The 19,352-nt window shown below is 37.3% G+C and overlaps 2 protein-coding genes across 9 annotated transcripts in view; one reads left to right on the forward strand and one right to left on the reverse strand.

Annotated features, from left to right (window-relative positions):
- The window catches only part of AAGAB (alpha and gamma adaptin binding protein), a 71,323-nt gene extending 59,908 nt beyond the window's left edge, over nt 1–11,415 (reverse strand). Inside the window, exon 1 of one of the 5 annotated variants that reach the window (XM_074234466.1) lies at nt 10,861–11,025. In XM_074234466.1, coding sequence (XP_074090567.1) covers nt 10,861–10,933 — 73 coding nt within the window. In that variant the 5' untranslated portion in view covers nt 10,934–11,025. Of the gene's footprint in view, nt 1–10,860; nt 11,045–11,249 lie in introns of those variants that run through there. The other 4 variants (XM_074234467.1, XM_074234464.1, XM_074234462.1 and 1 more) reach the window with 4 other exon arrangements.
- The window catches only part of IQCH (IQ motif containing H), a 281,126-nt gene continuing 272,373 nt past the window's right edge, over nt 10,600–19,352 (forward strand). For 3 of the 4 annotated variants that reach the window (XM_074234453.1, XM_074234454.1, XM_074234455.1), the window contains exon 1: nt 10,802–11,304. In XM_074234453.1, the coding sequence (XP_074090554.1) occupies nt 11,158–11,304 (147 nt within the window). In that variant the 5' untranslated portion in view covers nt 10,802–11,157. The other variant, XM_074234458.1, reaches the window with a different exon arrangement.

The raw sequence follows: 19,352 nt of genomic DNA on the forward strand, positions 1-19,352 counted from the left end.
TCCTTCCAGTCATCTAGGCTCACAATTGAGGTGCCATACTTGACTCCTCAATTCTCGAAGATTCCCATAAATCTCAGAATTTGCAAACTGTCTCTCATTAGACTGTGAGCTTCTCAAAAGTGGGAACTGTTTTTGCCATTTTTAAAAAATATCCTCAGAGCTTGGCCCAGAGCCTGGTATAAAGTCCTTAATACTTATTGACTTGGATTCCTACCTTCCTTCAAAGTTCAGCTCACTCTCTACCCTTGCTCACCCAAAAAAATCTTTCCTGATGCCCTCAATTGTCAGTATAGCCTGACTCCTAAAATTCCTTTGTATTTTCTGAGCTGTGAATATGTTGTGTTTCCTAAGGGAAAGAGCTGCATTGAGTTTTTATGTTTTATATCCCCAGCACAGCACAATGCCTTATAGAATATACATTTAAGTAAATGTTCTACTGATCATTAATGAAAGTTAAATGCATTTTTAATGCTGAGTAACGACTGCTCTATCTCACCTCAACTCAACTAGAGTATTATTAGAAGGGGCAAGATGTTCCCAAGTGACATGCTCATGATGGACCCACTGAAAAAAGGTCATCTTTCGAATACTGAAAAGGATGAGCTGAAAGGGATTTCAGAGCTCTCCTACCTAACACATTGATTCTCCTCTTTATCAACAGCAGTGCTATTGTTCTCATAAGCATTTCTGTTATTGCAAAACATAATGTTTGTGGTATATAAGAGGGTAGAGCAGAGAAACAAAGGAGAGAGAAGAAAGACTGAAGCAATCTTAAAAAATAACACCTTCGGGGGCAGCTAGGTGGTGCCATGGATAGAGCATGGGCCCTGAAGTCAGGGGGACCTGAGTTCAAATCCGATCTCAGATGCTTAATAATTATTTAGCTGTGTGATCTTGGGCAAATCACTTAATCCCATTGCCTTTCAAAAAAAAAATAACACCTTCTTGATAAGTCCTCCCACCTCCAAATCCTTTACATGGCCTAGTCTTCCACATTTAAGACCAAGAGAAAGGAGAAAACAAGCAAAAAATGACAAGCAGCAGAGCCTGAGACTGAGTGAAAGGAAATGAAAAGGCAGAAAAAATATAAATTTGGGGAAAAGGGGGTAAACAATGCTGAAATTCTTTATTAAACTGGCAACTCTCTAGTACAGATAGTTGGGTTTTTTTTTAGATTTTTGCAAGGCAATGGGGTTAAGTGGCTTGCCCAAGGCCAGGCCATACAGCTAGGTAATTATTAAATGTTTGAGGCCGGATTTGAACTCAGGTACTCCTGACTCCAGGGCCAGTGCTCTATCCACTGCACCACCTAGCCGCTCCTACAGATAGTTTTAAAAATAATATGGACCCATAATCATTGTAGGTGTAGTAATAACTTGAGAATTACAATTTCATGAGCATGTCACTTGGGAGCATCTTGCCCCTTCTAATACTTTGTAGCAGTTGTTAACTAACAGACTATTCCCAAAGGTCTTGGAATAGATCATATTATTGGCAAGGTAAAGAGACTTTAATAGGACTTAAATTTAAAAACCAAAACCATTTTGATGCGATGTTATGCTTGGGATTTTACACAGAAAATGTCAGGCAATTCAAAGCTGTAATTCCCAAAGTAAATATAACCTACTCCCCTGGCACATATGTATGTAATATGTTATTTCTCTTTGTATGATAAATCAATCAATGAGGCAGTATTACAGTTGTTAAGGGGGAAATAACTGCATTTCCTGACACTGGAACTCCTCAAAGATCAGCCATAACGCTGCATTTACAACAAGAGTGAAATTTTGATTTTGTTTACAGCATTTAATTATCCATTCTCCCCTCCCTGGTCACATTTTGAATTCAGATTTTCACATACCCTTGGGCTTGCTGTGCCATAGAGAAAACTTTAAAAAACTGAACCATAAGAAACCCCATTAAGTGTTTCTCTGCATGCTTTCTCTAATGGCCATCTGGAGCTAGACCCAGTTGATTAGTAGTGATACACATAATTTTTCAAGTGCAAAAAAAGGTGTTCTACATCATCTTATTATCAATTTAAAGCTGTATTTCTAGAAACACATAAAAGAATTAGTCACTTTCCAGGAATCAAATCCACCTAAAAAATCTAAAGTAAAAATGCTTCAACCTATGGAAGAGAAGAATTTACAATAATCTTAGAGACTTTGAGATCCTTTGAAGAGTGATGAATATCTAGAGGCCAGATAGCATGAACAGGGAAAGAACAAGGACAATTTCATAAACTGATGTTAATTTTTATGAAGGAATCATCACCTATGATAAGTGTTTATAAGGAATTTCTTCTCAACATGACAAGAAAACATATTCTGAAGTAAGGCAATCGTGTTTAAGATGCATTTTTCAACAAGCTGAGTGAGGTATAGTAGTTTGGAAGATCTGGCTTCTCTTCCAGTCTCATACATGTTTTAGGGCAAGTCACTTAACCTCAAAATACATTCCCCAGGAAACTCCCCAACATGTCACCTTTAAATCTGCCAAGACAAGTCAACAAGCAGTCAAAGACAGGTTATGAGCAGGTTGATGAAAGGAGTTTCTCCAACAGATTTCCCCACACTGATTCACAGAACCTGTAAATACTTGTGGTACAAACTGAAACATCAACATATGTCCTATATTCTCTCTACATAATTAATTTTCTTAAGCATCTTTGTGGAAGATAAGTACTAAGATTTTTGTTTTTAGGGGTGGGATGGGGATGGAGGGTTCCTGTCCTGGAATTTTACCATTATGGTTATAGGGAACTCCCTGTCCTGGGAGATTCATGTACTGATGCAGTTTGCAAGTCCAGAAATTACTCTGCAGAATACAATGTTGTCTAGATCACTAATGGCTAAATGACTTGTACATGGTTACATAATGTACTAAAGGTACATTCTTTTAATTCTGAGACTAGTCTGATATTCAGTACACAAGGCTTCCAAAAAATTAGACAAAATTCAAATACTAGACAAAAATTGCAATAGTTGTAATTATTTGCAATTACACAAAAAATTAACATGAAACAACATTCATCATACTGTAAGTTCCTTAAGGACAAGGACTATTTTTTGTCTGTTTCTTATATCTCTAGAGCTGTCTGGTAAATAGTAGACACTAAATAAATGTTAACTGATTTAATGATACTGGGGGTGATGGACTTAATATGTTAACAGATATATATAAATATCAGATAACTAGATGGAAAGCAAGAATCCACAATGAGAGGAGGAGGGAAGATTTCAGGAAGGAGATGGTAACCCAGTTAAGCCCAGAAGAAAGATAAGGATTCTTGGGAGTATATTACACTTTCTAGGGTTAATTTATGGGGGATTGTTATGAAACTAGCATGGGTCAGTATCCAGTGCAAGCCCTGATTGTTGAGTAAAATAACAGGGATACATTCCTGCATCCATGGAATTTTAGAGCTAGATCATCTATTTAGCCAGAGGCGTCAAACTCAAATGGATTCCTTCACACTGTAGAGTTGAATTTGAAAATCACAAATTAATATTATCTATGGTATACTGAATTTTATGGTTAAACATTTCTCAATTACATTTTAACTCGAATCTCACACCTTGCCTCTCTGGCTACTTTACAATGAAAGGATGCCTCAGTGAAATGGAAATGCCCTAAGTCCAATTTATGGCCAAACCCAACTGGAACTCAGGGTTTCTTACTCCTTGTTCAACACCCTACTCACAAACCTTTTCCAAATAGGAACAGGATAACTATTCCTGGGGAAAAGATAGGAAGAACAACTCCCTTTTATAGCAATGTGACAGTATAATTTTTTTTTGCTACAAAAAGTTTAAATTTTCCTACTCTTAGAACACACTGATTTTGATCCAAGCACTAACATTACTTTAAAAAAAATCTACATGTGGAACTGATCCTCTGGTTTTAAGTAGGAAGTTAACTCCAAAATAAGTTATTTACAAGTGAAACATAAACAACATAACACCTGAAAAGAGCTTCATAACTTTTGGAGTATGTTCCCTGGCTACAAATATAAATGCAACACTTAACTCCAGAATATTATTCTTGCTAGAAAAATAGGATACAGTGTTTAAACTTTTCTTCAAACAATTGTACACTGGATTTCAAAGCTTTAGTGATTGAGGAATTATACAGAGCTGAAGAAGGGAGCAAGTTGCTGAAACCAAAATGACAGTTTCTAAAAGTTTTGCCATTTGCTGCATAAATATAAGCTGAATAACAGTTCAAAAATAAACTCCTATGCCTAAACAAATTTGTTGTTGTCCAAGACAGAGCATTCTACCTTACAAAAGAGACAATAATATAATTCACTGGTAATGTCTCCCCAAAATAAAAGTTAGTCAATCTCAAATATAAATGCCTTACTGTTATACTTTTAAAAAGGCCAATAAAAGAATAAAATGAAAAAAAATTCACACAAAATATGAACTCTTACTATTTGCTATAAAGAGACCTGATTTCCCCTTAAAAAGAAAATCATTAAGTATTTATATTCACTATTAAGTCCTGGAAATACAAAGACAAAAAATGAATAATATTCATAATCATTCATTTTCTGAATAAGGAAACTGAGGTCAATGTGGGTTAAGTACCTTATGTAAAGTCAGAGACAGTGACAGGGCAGAGCTGGTCCTCTAACTCCAGTATTCTTCCCACTTTACCATGATTCTTCCTCAATTCTTTTAAAGCTTGGCAAAAAAATTCGTTAAATCTCTGCTACAACATTGGTAGCAAACTGTTTATCCTTCCTTTATTCCCTCCTTTCTTTACTTTTAGAAGGTTAATGACTCAACAATGCAATATTTTAGATCATCAACTAAGGAACTTCATGAATACAACTCTTTGTAAACCACTTGGGGTTGGTCAGTTATTTTATCTCATGGGGAAATAATCATTCTAATCAAAGGCAGGAGTGCTATTACAATAAAATAAGATGCTTTATTTTGGAAAAAAAAAATTATTCCTGTGTTCCCAAGGCAAACAAAAAAAAATTGGAATCATCAGCAAGGACATGCAGTTGAGAAATCTATGTCTGTTATGTGAAATTAGCTAAAACCATATAATGGATAACAAAATTTTTCCACCTATAAAATGAAAATGTATCCTTGGTTAAAAGTTTTATGAAATCTTTTACATGTAGAGATACTCCCCATTTACAAATATTCATATACTGATGGGCTGGTCTGTGCTATTCAGGATGAGATTACCCTAAAAATACACAGAATAACTAATACTATTCCTGATGCAGAAAACATTTTATTCATAAAAACAATGTTATTAATGATGATTATATTCCCAGGTCAGCTCACAAAAAATCTATTTAACCTACTGTTTATTTAATAACCCAACATACAGTCACATAATCCTAAAATTTAAGAAACATAATTACATTGTATATGTTGTTTCTATAGGAAATGCATCTTGGATTCTAAAGAAGCATATTAACCAAGTCAAGGCACAAGAACCTATCTATTAATTATGGAAAATTAATTTAAATATAACTGAGATGTGAGGACTGATTCTTTTGTGTTCATTTTTAACCATGACAAAGAAGTAACGAAAGCCAAAAATCCTTAAGTAGTCAGATGAAATCTCTCTCCCCACACCCAACATGCATCCAGACATATATACATACACATACACACATACAATTTCCTAATCTAACATAGATTATGATCTAACATTGTTTACATAGAATTATGAACACTCAAAGCCAATAGAATCTTAAAGTTCTTATAGTCCTTTACACTATATATCACAATGGATTTTTTCCTTCTATAAATGACTTAAAACTGTCAATCCTGGACAGAAAGAATTACTTCAGAATAATATTGCCTCTACCTTATATTTACATGGTTGTAAAAATAAAAATGCAAATGTTATCAAAGACTAATGGAGGATATGCACAATGTTCTGGTATTAAACATGAATAGTTGGGGAAGAGAACTTTTATTTTTCTGTTCAATATTTACAAAGGTCCAAACCACCCTGAAAAAGGAAATTTAAGCATTTTAAAGATAGGTGTCTTAAAGTTGTCTTTTTTATTTTGAGGTGATCCCTGTAGAATTCTCTATTGCAGTTTCTTATACCACAATCAAGAATTTATGAAGTAAGTTCTAAGGAGTTAAACGTGCTTGACATGCATTATCTCACCAATTCTCAAAGCATTCCACTGACAGGAAGAAATATGGTTTATTACCACTCCTTCATGTACAGTGGTTATAGTTGCTAGGCTGGTGTGATATATTTAAAAAAATAAAAAAAAAAAGATTCTCCAGGGATCATCTTCAAATAGGATTCCTCATAGGGAAAGAGCTATTGAAAGGCAGGAAACTTTCATTTTAATATTAATGCTGACATTACTAGCTACATAATCTTGGACAAACCACTTAACACTTTTGTGTTTTTATTTATTCACATATAAAATGGCAGTATTGGACTAGATGATCTCTAAGATCCCCTTCCACTTAGAAAAACCCTCAATCTCCACAATAATTCTTCACTTATTCAAGAAATCAAAGGGGGCGAAGGGAATATGAGAAAAGGTTAAAAAAACACAAAAAAAGAAAACACAAATAAAATCAAGGAACTTGGGTCTGTTCTGAGAGAAAAAGTGAGAGTCTGATAAGCATAAGCAGAAACAAACTCACAAAAGAGTAGCAGCTGATTTACAAAAGGGGTGTGGGGGGAAACCCATATAAAAGTATTTAGTTGAAGAAAACATGAATTTAACATTTATAATTCTAACTATAAATGAATTAAATTCTCCTAGATATAAAAAAATGAAGAAATGAATTTAAAACCCCAACAATTTGCAATTCAAGAAATACCTTTAAAATGTTTAGACATATTCAGAATGAAAATGAGAGGTTAAATCAAAAACTATTTCACTTTAAAAGGACTCTTAAGGAAAAGATACAATTGTGACCAGATAAGAACAAAAATGGTAATGTCAAAAGTGATAAGAAAACTACATTACCCTTAAAGGTCATAAAAACAATAAAAAAAGTATTTGTGTAACTAATTTGCATAGTATTAAAGTTAAAAAAGATAAGCTATTTTTTTTTAGGTTTTGTTTTTTTTTTTTTTGCAAGGCAAATGGGGTTAAGTGGCTTGCCCAAGGCCACACAGCTAGGTAATTATTAAGTGTCTGAGACCTGATTTGAACCCCAAGTACTCCTGACTCCAAGGCTGGTGCTTTATCCACTACGCCACCTAGCCGCCCCAATAAGTTATTTTCAAAATAGCATTAACAGCAACATAAGAGTAGATTACATTTCTTTCTTAAAACTAGATAAAATTAAAAATAAAAAACAAGGTAAGTTCAACAGAAAAGAAAAATTAAATAATAAAGTTGAATGAAATTCATGGAAAAATTAGACTTAAATATGTCCATTTCTGAATGGGAATATTAAAGAATGCAAATATTTATCAGCATCTTCTTACAAAAGGGATCCTATCCTATACCAGGACACAAAGAAATCATAAATATAAGTTAAAAGGCAGAAACAATAAACATAATTAAAAAAGAAAACAAGTAATATGTGACATACTGAATGAGTCAATAAAATAAATTATAGATAATTATGTTAAAGACAATGTAACAAAGTAAAAACTAATGGGATGCAACTAAAGCAATACTAAGAGGAAAATTTAAGAGTTCTGAAAATTTATATTAACAAAATGGAAAACGAGGATCATTGATCAGAGCGCACACAGTTAAGAAAACTAGAAAATAAACAAGCTAGCAAACCTAAAACAATTACAAAAGAAATCCTGAAAATTATAAAATAAATGAACTTAAAAAATAAGACCACAAAAATGTTAACACCAAAGGCTGTCTTTTTTTTAAAAAGACAAAAGAAAAATCTCTAAACCAGGACATTATGTGATCAAAAAAAGAAGAGGAAAAATCACATTACAAAAACAAAAAAGTGAATAAGGTGAATTTAAAACAAATGCAAAGTATAAGAAACAACTATGAACAATTATAAAGCAACACAAAAGAAAATTTAAAGGAAGTGAATGTAGCTAAACTAAACATTTATAAAGATTATATATATATGTATTTACAGAGACAAAGAATTTAACTAAGATTTTAAATGACTCAGTATTAAGAAAAAATAAAACATAAGTAACAAATTGCTCAACGGGAGGATCAGATGACTTCATAAGTGATTTTTATCAAGTACATAAAAAGAATTATGCCTATGCTACAAAAATTATTATCACAATTAAAGATAAGCAATATTTGATCGAACTCCATTCATGAGAAAAACTATAGTCCTGATACACAAACCAAGGAAGATAAAGCAGAGAAAACAGTATAGCCCAGATTTGGGCTATTGAATATTGATACAAAATTAAATCTTCTCAAAATGACTACAGAAATATATTCAAAAAATAATTCACTACAACCAAATTGCAGGTGGCAAGATGGCTGAACAACAGGAAAACAATTAGCATAATTATTTAAAAAGACATCTAGGGAGTGGCTAGGTGGCACAGTGGATAGAGCACCAGCCCCGGAGTCAGGAGTACCTGAGTTCAAATCCGGCCTCAGACACTTATTAGCTAGCTGTGTGGCCTTGGGCAAGCCACTTAACCCCATTTGCCTTGCAAAAACTTTAAAAAAAAAGACATCTAGAACACAAAATCAGTTCAATAGCTGCAAAAAAGGCCTTTGACAAAATATAATACTCATTTGTATAATTTTTTTTAAAAGCTTAAAGAACACAGATATGGATGGGATAACCCTTCTTTTATACAATTAAAAACAACTATCTAAACTGAAAGCCTTCATTATTTGCAAAGGAAAAACAGAAGCTTTCATTGTAGAAAGAGGGGGTAAAGCAAGGATGCCCATTTCCCCACTGCTATGTATCTATGACCTAGAAATATTAGCTATAACAATAAGATTACCCAACAAACTTAAAATTAAAATGTCAGGAAATAAAATAGGCAAAGTTATCTCTATTTGCAGATAATATGTCCAAAAAAAAACTCCCAAAGATTCAGCAAAGAATTGCTTATATAAATTTGCTAGTTATAATACAAATCCATAAAAATCATTACTTTACTATACTTACCACTACTACTATTACTATTACTGGTTAGCATCAAACTGTACATCTATCTATCTATTTTACTATATTAGCAATATCTTACTATATTAGGATTAAATAAGAAGAAAATTTCAAGAAACACATTTACAAAAAATACAAAGTATCTGGAAATTAACCTACACACAAACACACACAAACAATCCACTTATATAAATACTACTACATATTTTTTGTAGAAATAAATTTAGAAGCAAAACTGGAAAAATTCATGGACCTTGGCTGGGTTGTATCAATACAATTTTTTTTTCTTTTTTAGTTTTTTTGCAAGGCAACGGGGCTTGCCCAAGACCACACAGCTAGGTAATGATTAAGTGTCTGAGATTGAATTTGAACTCAGGTACTCCTGACTCCGGGGCTGATGCTCTATCCACTGTGGCACCTAGCCTCCCCCAAAATATTTTTTAAAAAGGACACCACTACTAAAATTTATTTACATATTTAGTGCAAGACATATTAAATTACCAATAAAAATTAGACAAAATAATAAAATTTAGGTGTATGTCCTTTTTTGTGTTTAATGATTTCAACTAATTTAGAGGCATTTGTTATTTTGTTATTTTGTATTAACCTCTAATTGAGTTTTGTCCTGTGAATAAAGCCACAGGATTCTGTATCTTCCAACTAGTTGTGTGGTTTCTTTCTTGTGTGGTTTCTTTCTTGCAAAACATCCCAATATTTAAATTATTATAGGAATATTTCTTTTAAAACAGAGTTTTAAGTCTTTGATAAGTCTGAATGAAATAAGCTATTCCTTTTTTTTTTTTTTGGTTTTTGCAAGGCAATGGGGTGAAGTGGCTTGCCCAAGGCCACACAGCTAGGTTATTATTAAGTGCCTGAGATCAAATTTGAACTCAGATACTCCTGACTCGGGGGCCGGTGCTCTATCCACTGCGCCACCTAGCCGCCCCTTATTCATATATTTTCTCATTTTTCCCCTTGCGAATTTATATCTTTTGTTACTCCAACTAACTTTTGCTCATTGCTGATCTGAGTCCGGTCTCTGTTGATCCTTTACCAACTCTAAAAATCAACGATCCTATAAATCAGCAAGTCTCTCCTCTTAACTATGGTCGGGAAAGGAAGTTCTTTTCGTTTTCTTCTCATTCCTCATAAAACGATTTGAGCCCGTCCATTTAAAGCGTACCGTGAGTACAGTGCTAAAGATACTGTCCACTCAAAGTCCTACACCTTTATTTAAATCTTTAAAATTTGTGCTATTGATTTTGATTTGCTCTTTATTATTATTATTGAGTAGTTCTAGTTGGAGATTAACAGTTTTACTTTATTATTCAGTTTGCGCTGTAGAAGAGTTGGGGTTTTTTTTGCCAGGCAATGGGGTTCAGTGGCTTGCCCAAGGCCACACAGCTAGGCATGTGTTAAGTGTCTGAGGCCGCACTTGAACTCAGGTCCTCCTGCTCTACCCGCTGCGCCACCCAAGTGCCCCCCAACCCCGTTCCCGGGGCTCCGGCAGCTCCGGATCAGGCCTGGGCGGCGGGGCTCCGCCTCGCGATCTCTCCATCAACAGCCACTTCCGAGCCGCTCCCGGAGCAGGAGACGCACCAGCCGGAAGTCCGGGGCAGCTGGGGCGGAGGAGCCGCCGCGGCCCGAGCTGCGGGGCCCCGGAGCGGCTCCCGGGCCCGGGCGAGGCGGGCTCCGCCGGGGGTGAGGAGGGCAGCCGGGGCCCATCTCTCGGCTGCGCCCCGGGGGCAGACCCGGCGGCCCCGCTACTCACGTTGGACCAGCCGGTCCCCGGTGAAGGTGGAAGAACAGCTCGTGACAAGCGCACAGGGCACGCCGGCAGCCATCACCGCCGTCCCGAGCCGCCGCGCTCCCGCAGCCACTTCCGCCCTGGGCCGCACCACCGCCGCCGCCTAGCGGGGGGGGGTGAGGAGGGGAGGAGGGACGGGCGAAGCCGCCCTCCCAATGGCAGGGGCCGGAGGCCCCCGGAAGCACGGAGAGTCCGCCGCCCCAGCTCCTCCTCCCCCCCTTCCGGTGACTTCGAGCCGCCCAGGAAGAGCGTTCCGTCGCCATGGCGACGAGCTCATTTTGTTTTTCCTTCCGCTCCTCATTCTGGGGAGGCGCCTGGGGAGGCGCCTGGGGACCTGAGTCCCTTCTGGTTACCTCCATGGCCGAGGACAGGGGGCCCCGCGACCCCGTCGGAGCCATCTTGGTGAAGGTGGTAAAAGCTGCCCCGACGCCCTCCCCCGCGGCGCCGCGGGCCGGGCCTTAGGCTAGTGGCCGCGCTGTCCTCCCGCACTTGCCTCCCTTGGGGAGCGCGCTTCCGGCCGGGCGCCCCGCTGCGTGGGGCCCCTCGCTGCGCTGCGGCTGCTGCTGCTGCCCTCCCTCCCCGCCCCTGCGTGCGCGCACACACACACACACACACACACACACGCAGACACACACACGCAGACACACACACACACAGACACACACACACACACGCAGACACACACACAGACACACGCACACAGACACACACACGCAGACACACGCACACAGACGCACACGCAGACACACACACGCAGACACACACACACAGACACACACACACACACGCAGACACACACACACGCACACGCAGACACACACACACGATACACTCCCACCACACACAGACATTGACACATACACACACGCAGGCACACGCACACGCAGACAGGCACACACACAAACACAGACAACACAATACACTCCCACCACACACAGACACATAGAGACACACACACAGACACATACACACACACGCAGACACACACACAGGCACACACACACACACATAGACACACACAGACATGCACACACATGCAGACATACACACAGGCACGCACACAAACACACGCAGACACACACACGATACACTCCCACCACACACAGACATTGACACATACACACACGCAGACACACACACGCAGACAGACACACACACAAACACAGACACACAATACACTCCCACCACACACAGACACATAGAGACACACACACAGACACATACACACACAGACAGACACGCAGACACACACAGGCACGCACACACACAGACATACACACAGGCACACACAAACACACACAGACACACACACTATACACTCCCACCACACACAGACATTGACACATACACACACACAGACACACGCACACGAAGACAGACACACACACAAACACAGACACACAATACACTCCCACCACACACACACAGACACAGTGACACACACAGACACATACACACATGCAGACAGACACACAGACACACACACAGGCACGCACACACACACAGACATACACACAGACATACACGCACACGCAGACATACACACATGCATGCACACAAACACACGCAGACACACATGATACACTCCCACCACACACAGACATTGACACATACACACACAGACAGACACACATGCATGCACACAAACACACACTCCCACCACACAGACACATAGAGACACAGACACATACACACACACGCAGACAGACATGCAGACACACACGCAGACATACACACAGGCACGCACACAAACACACACAGACACACACATGATACACTCCCACCACACACAGACATTGACACATACACACACGCAGACACACACACAGACAGACACACACACACAAACACAGACACACAATACACTCCCACCACACACACACAGACACATAGAGACACACACAGACACATACACACACGCAGACAGACATGCAGACACACACACAGGCATGCACACACACATAGACATACACACACAGACATACACACAGGCACGCACACAAACACACGCAGACACACACGATACACTCCCACCACACACAGACATTGACACATACACACACGCAGACACACACACAGACAGACACACACACAAACACAGACACACACAATACACTCCCACCACACACACACACACACACACACACACACACACATAGAGACACACACAGACACATACACACATGCAGACAGAAACGCAGACACACACAGGCACGCACACAAACACACACGCAGACACACACAATACACTCCCACCACACATAGACATAGACACATACACACACGCAGACACACAAACAATACACTCCCACCACACACACACACACACACTACACTCCCCCCACCACCACCTCACACATCTACTGCAACCGGGACCCTAGTCCACAGAATCCAACCCACTTTATTTGCCTAAGAATATTCAAAAACAAAAAAAGAAATTAGGAATGCTTTAGTATTGTTCATAGCCCTATGATAAATGTGAGTTTAATACAAAAAAGGAAAGAGTATTACACTAGTTTGAGCTAAATCATATTTGATATATTTAGAGATATGATAGCTAACAGGAAAGGCAAAAGAGAAAAGGGGTGGTTATTTTTTCTTTTCATTATTGAGGGGGTTAAAATTCTAAAAAAAAGTCACTTTTTGCTAGGTTTTTAACACCTCTATCCCATCTCATTTTTTTTTTTTAGGTTTTTGCAAGGCATTGGGGTTAAGTGGCTTGCCCAAGGCCACACAGCTAGGTCATTATTAAGTGAAGCCAGATTTGACTCCAGGGCCGGTGCTCTATCCACTGAGCAACCTAGCCATCCTTAGAGTTACACACTCTTGAAAAGAATTGAGTCCAGCTGAGTTCAAATCCAGCCAAAGGCACTAGATGTTTATTAGCTGTGAGACCTGGGCAAGTCACTTAACCCAGACTGCCTCAAAAAGAAAAAAAAAAGCAAGCAACCCAGCCTTAGGTGCAACATTGTTCATGGAGATAAAAGTGCTAAGAACCACTATGGTAGCAATGGTCAGCAACCAACAAGCACTTATTAAATTATTATTATTATTATTATTATTATTATTATTATTATTAAACGAATCTAAAGAAAAATAAACTAGTTTCTGCTCTCTGGTAGAAACAACATGTAGACATAAGTAAATTCAAAATAAATGCAAGGCATTTTTAGGCAGGGCAGGTTACTAGGAAGTATCATAACTTAATTATAATTAGAATAATAATAGCTAGCATTTATATAATATATACTATTTGCCAAATACTATCCTAGCTAGTCACTTAACAAATTATATTTAATATGCTTGCCAGGTAAGTGCTTGTTATTCCTATTTTATGGTAGAAAAAATTTATTTCAAGTTACTTTAAAGAATTATCTAGATACTAAGCTTTAAAAGGAACACTAGTCCAGCTCAGACTATACTGTTAGTAATAATTAGTGTGTAGGTTTTGGGAAAACTACAACTACTCAGGCTAAATGAAGAGTCACTAGAGAACACCAGAAAGGTATGAGTAATAACACAAGGTGAGAAGAACTGTAGGATTTTAGAGTTCGAATTTCAGAATTTCAAAGTTTCTTAGTTTTGTGTGTGTGTGTGTGTGTATTAGGGATCTTTTTGCAGTCTGGTAAAGCCTATAAATTTCCTTTTTCCAAGAGAATGTTTCCAAATACATAAAATAAAACATGAGATTATAGATAAAACCAATGACGTAGAAATGCAGTTACCAAAAAAAATGTTTTTTTAAGTCAAAGCTCATGGATCCCAGGCTAAGAACCACCATCTAGCCCAAACCCTTAGCTATTTGCACAACGTCACCCAGCAAGTTAGAGACAAAGAACACAAATCTGGTCAAAGAACACAAATCTTCTCATTTCCAGTCTAGGTCTTTATTCACTAAACTCTTGTACCCAGATGTTAGCCTTGTTGAACTGAAGCTGATCTTTGTACCTTTGGACTTAGTAAGCATTAACTTTGGAATCAAAAAGACGGGTTAAAATTCTTCTTCTGACATATCCTAGTTATGACTATGATCAAATCATTTAGTTTCTCAATATCCCCAGCAACTATCTAGATGAATAGCTGATCTTAAGTTGGGGGCATTTCCCACACAGGAAGTTCCCTATACCAATGAAATCACAAAACAAAAGTAAAACAGTTCATCCAGTCATAAGATATGTTTAGATTGTGAAATGATCACAGCCTTCTATTTAACTTCATACTTATCATATAGCATCATGTTCAGAGTGCAAAATTTAAGAATCAGGAAGATTCCTCTGATCCCACCTCTGATACTTATTAGCCATGCTCACTTCTGAGCCTCAGTTTCCTCATCTGTAAAAAGGAGCAGTTGAACTAGATGCTCTCTAGAATTCCTTCCAATTCTCAATCTCTTTATGATAACTAAGAATTTGAAATATTTAAAGCTATTATCAGAAATGCCAGAATGGATCTCCCTAAAACATAGGGACCTGATTGGCTTTTCTTAAGTCTTATCAACCTACCACAAGAACTACTCACAGTCACATAGTCTCTTCCTTCACTGAGATGGAACCCACTACCTCCTAATGCACCCTGTTCTAATTGTTGGGAAAATATTTCCTGATGAATCCAAATTTGTCTTCTTGCTGTTACTATCATTTTCTCATAGGTCTACCTTCTGGGAACAAATAGAACATTTTACTTCCTCATCGACATGGCAAAATTTTAAATACTTGATGAGAGTTTTGTCCTGTCAAATCTTCTCCAACCCCATACCCCCATTCCTTTATTCAGTCCTCAAATTATAGGGACTTAGAAGTCATTACTATTGTCCTCCTCTGTATATGCTCTCCAGTTTATCAATGTGCTTCCAAAACTGTGGCTCCCCAAACTGAACACAATACTCCAGAAGTGGTCAGACCAAAGTAGAAGATAGTCTATAATCCACATATTCATGGATGTTTCATCTTTCTTGATTTAGCGCAAAACCACATTAACTTTTTTTGGCTTCTACATCACATTGATGACTCATGTTGAGCATGGAGTACATTAAAACCCTTGGATCTTTTATGGAAAAATTACTATCTAACCATGCTTATCCCCATCTTACACTTGTGACATTGATTTTTAGAATGCAAGTGTTAGGCTCCATTTATTCCTACTCAATTTCATGTCTTTAGGATAGCAGTGTTTTAGCCTTTCAGGATCTTTTTTGGATCCTGACTCCATCATCCAATATATTGGCTAGTGTCATATGCAAATTTGATAAGTACTCCATCTTTGCTCTCAAAAAGTCTCTGATAAAAATATGGCTCAGAAGACAGCCATTCCCAAGTGACTTCCCAAGTGCTATGACCAAGCAATAGCAAATAATTACTAACAATTACTTTTTAATTCCAATATTTGACTCATTCTTAATCTAGTTGTATTATCATCTAGTAGCCCACATATCTCCATCTCTCAACAACTCTACTAAATATTTTTCTGAAATCTAGATGAATTATGTCTATTCTTAGTAACCCTGTCACAAAAAGAAATAAGGTTAGTCTGGCACAAGCAGGTTTTTTTAATATATATTTTTCCAACTACATACAAAAATTTTCAACATTCGTTTTTTAGTAAGATTTTCAGTTCCACATTTTTCTCCCTCTTTCCCTTTTCACCTCCCCCTTCCCTTGAGAGTGAGCAATCTGATATAGTTATACATATATAACTATGTTAAACATATTTCTATATAAATCATATTGTGAAAGAAGTATCAGAGTAAAAGGGGGAAAACCATTGAAAGAAAAAACATTTAAAGCATAAAACAAATTTTTTAATGGAAAATAATATGCTTTGATCATAATTCTTTCTCTGGATATGGATGGTATTTTCCATAAGAAACCCTTTAGAACTGTCTTTGATCATTTTACTGCTTTAGAGAGTTAAGTTTATCATAGTTGATCATCACATAATGTTGCTGTTAATTTGTACAGTGTTCTCCTGGTTCTGCTCACTTCACTCAGCATTAGTTCATGTAAGGCTTTCTAAGCTTTTCTGAAGTCTGCCCATTGATGATTTTTTCCAGAACAGTAGTATTACTGTTCATTCATAGTCCAAAATTTGTTTAGCCATTCCCCAATTGATGGGCATCCCATCCATTTCCAATTCTTTGTCACTACAAAAAAGAGCTGATATATTTTTGTACATGTGGGTCTTTTTCCCTTTTTTGTGATCTCTTTCGGATATAGACCTAGTAGCTGGACCAAAGAGAATGCCACAGCAGTTCTTGATGAAAATATATTGGCTATTTATGATCACTGCTTTCTTTTCTACATATTAATTAAGCATTTCTTTAATAAGTCCTTCTAGATTTTTTTTTAGGAATCTAAGTCAAACTCACTGACCTATATTTTACTAACTTTTCTCCCTTGTTTTTAGAAAATTAGGACTTTTAGCCTTTTTCTAATTTTTTTCTAATGGTCATGATCCTCTGAAGTCTCTTTGATTTCCCAAATTCCAGGATGCCTTAAAATGATTCAAAATTAGACAATTAAGTCTTGCTAATTCTATTTCTATTAATCCAGATTTTGTGAAATTCAAATAAAAGTTGAATGGAATTTACTATTGTTGAACAAAATGTATGTATGTAAGGGGCAGCTAGATGGTGCAGTGGATAGAGCACTGGCCCTGGAGGACTTGAGTTCAAATTCGACCTCAGACACTTAATAATTACCTACCTATGTGACCTTGGGCAAGTCACTTAACCCCATTGCCTTGCAAAAAGCAAAAACAAAAAAGAATTACACATGAATATATAAAATAAATCTAGGATACACAAATTTTTGGAAAACCATTTAAACTGTTTAAAATAATAAAAGATTGTTTTTGGTAGTAGATAAAGAGATGGCCTCAGAGTCAGGAAGGATCTGGCTGTCATGGTATTGGTGTGATCCTGGACAAGTCAAAAGTCACAAAGAAAAATAGGAGTTTTAAAGTTCATTTAAATGCAACAATTCACTGCTCACACAGTATTCTTTTCTTATTCATTAAAAACTCTTTCCTATGCAAATCTACTAGGCAATGTTATTTTATGTTCATTTGAGTTAATGATTTACTTGAAAAAATAAAACTGCATTTCTTTTAACAATTTCTGTAATTCAAGTTTTTATCATTCAAACAGGCCTCTCCAAATTAGTCTGAATTAGTAAAATTTAATGTAGTTACAATGATCCTAAATGTTGAGATCATTAAATAGAATAGTGAATGCTTGTAGTCTAATCTTTGGAAAACTGCTGGGTCATCCTTTTACTTAACTTTTTTCTCTGCTGTTCAACATATATTATGTTGATTCTGAGAGATTTTCACTTTTGTTCTCACTAGGTGTCCTTCCCTCATAGATGCTTGTTCCATTGAGTTGTTAACTCCATTGAGTTGTTAACACCAAAAGAATTACTTTATATTGATATCAAAAGTGGTTCTTTCATTATGTCAGAAACTATGATCTTTTTTAAAAAAAAGTTGACTAAGGTCAGCTTCATAAGAATTGCCTCTAGATGCATTTAGTTGTTGAGTTGTTTTAGTCACCTCTTCCTCTCTGAGACTCCTTTTGAGATTTTCTTGGCAAAGATACTGAAGTAGCTTGCTATTTCCTTATCCATCTCATTTTACAGGTGAGGAAACTGAGGCAAATAGGATTAAGTGACTTGGCCATACTGGGTGGGGCTGGTACTGGATCCATTGTACCACTTAATGTTCCTTGATGCATTTATCTAACAAATATTTATTAGAACTTATTTTGATGAATTCCTCTGTTTTTTAGGCTAAGCAGCAAGATTCTGGCCTCAATTGTCTTCTCTTCTCTCTCTGTACTTCATGATGTTAGGAGCCACCATTATTTCATTTATCATCTCTATGCAGATGGCTCTCAGATCTACACACATTCAATCCTATTCTTTTTTCCAAGCACCAATACCACATAGCTAACCACTTATGGGACCTTTTGAACTGGATGCCCTATAGACATGTCAAACAACATATCCAAAATAGCTCTACCCCTCAAACCTGCCCTGCTTCCAGATATCCCTATTTCTGTGATGGCACCACCATCTTCCTCTGTCATTAAAGTTCAGTTTGTTCTTTATTCTCATTTATCTGGCTTATGGAAGCTATAAAGTCCTGTCTATTGAACCTCTAAAAGATCTCTCCTACTCATTTCCATCTTTCCACTCAGTCACCAGTTCCCTAATTCAGGCCCTCATCACCTCATTTACTACTACAATTGGTCATCTTACTTCAAGTCTTTCTTCTCTCTAATCCTTCCTCCATAGTTGCCATAGTTAATTTATATAATACAGATCTAATGATCATGTCATTCCCTAAGCTCAATAAACTCCAGCAGTTCCTTATCATTAGCATCAATAGCCTCCCCTCTGCTTGACATTTAAAGCATCTCACAATGGAGCTTCAACCTACTTTTTCAAACTTACTATACC

Source organism: Macrotis lagotis, chromosome 4 (genome assembly GCF_037893015.1).
Source record: "Macrotis lagotis isolate mMagLag1 chromosome 4, bilby.v1.9.chrom.fasta, whole genome shotgun sequence".
In the NCBI taxonomy this organism is placed as follows: Eukaryota; Metazoa; Chordata; class Mammalia; order Peramelemorphia; family Peramelidae; genus Macrotis; species Macrotis lagotis.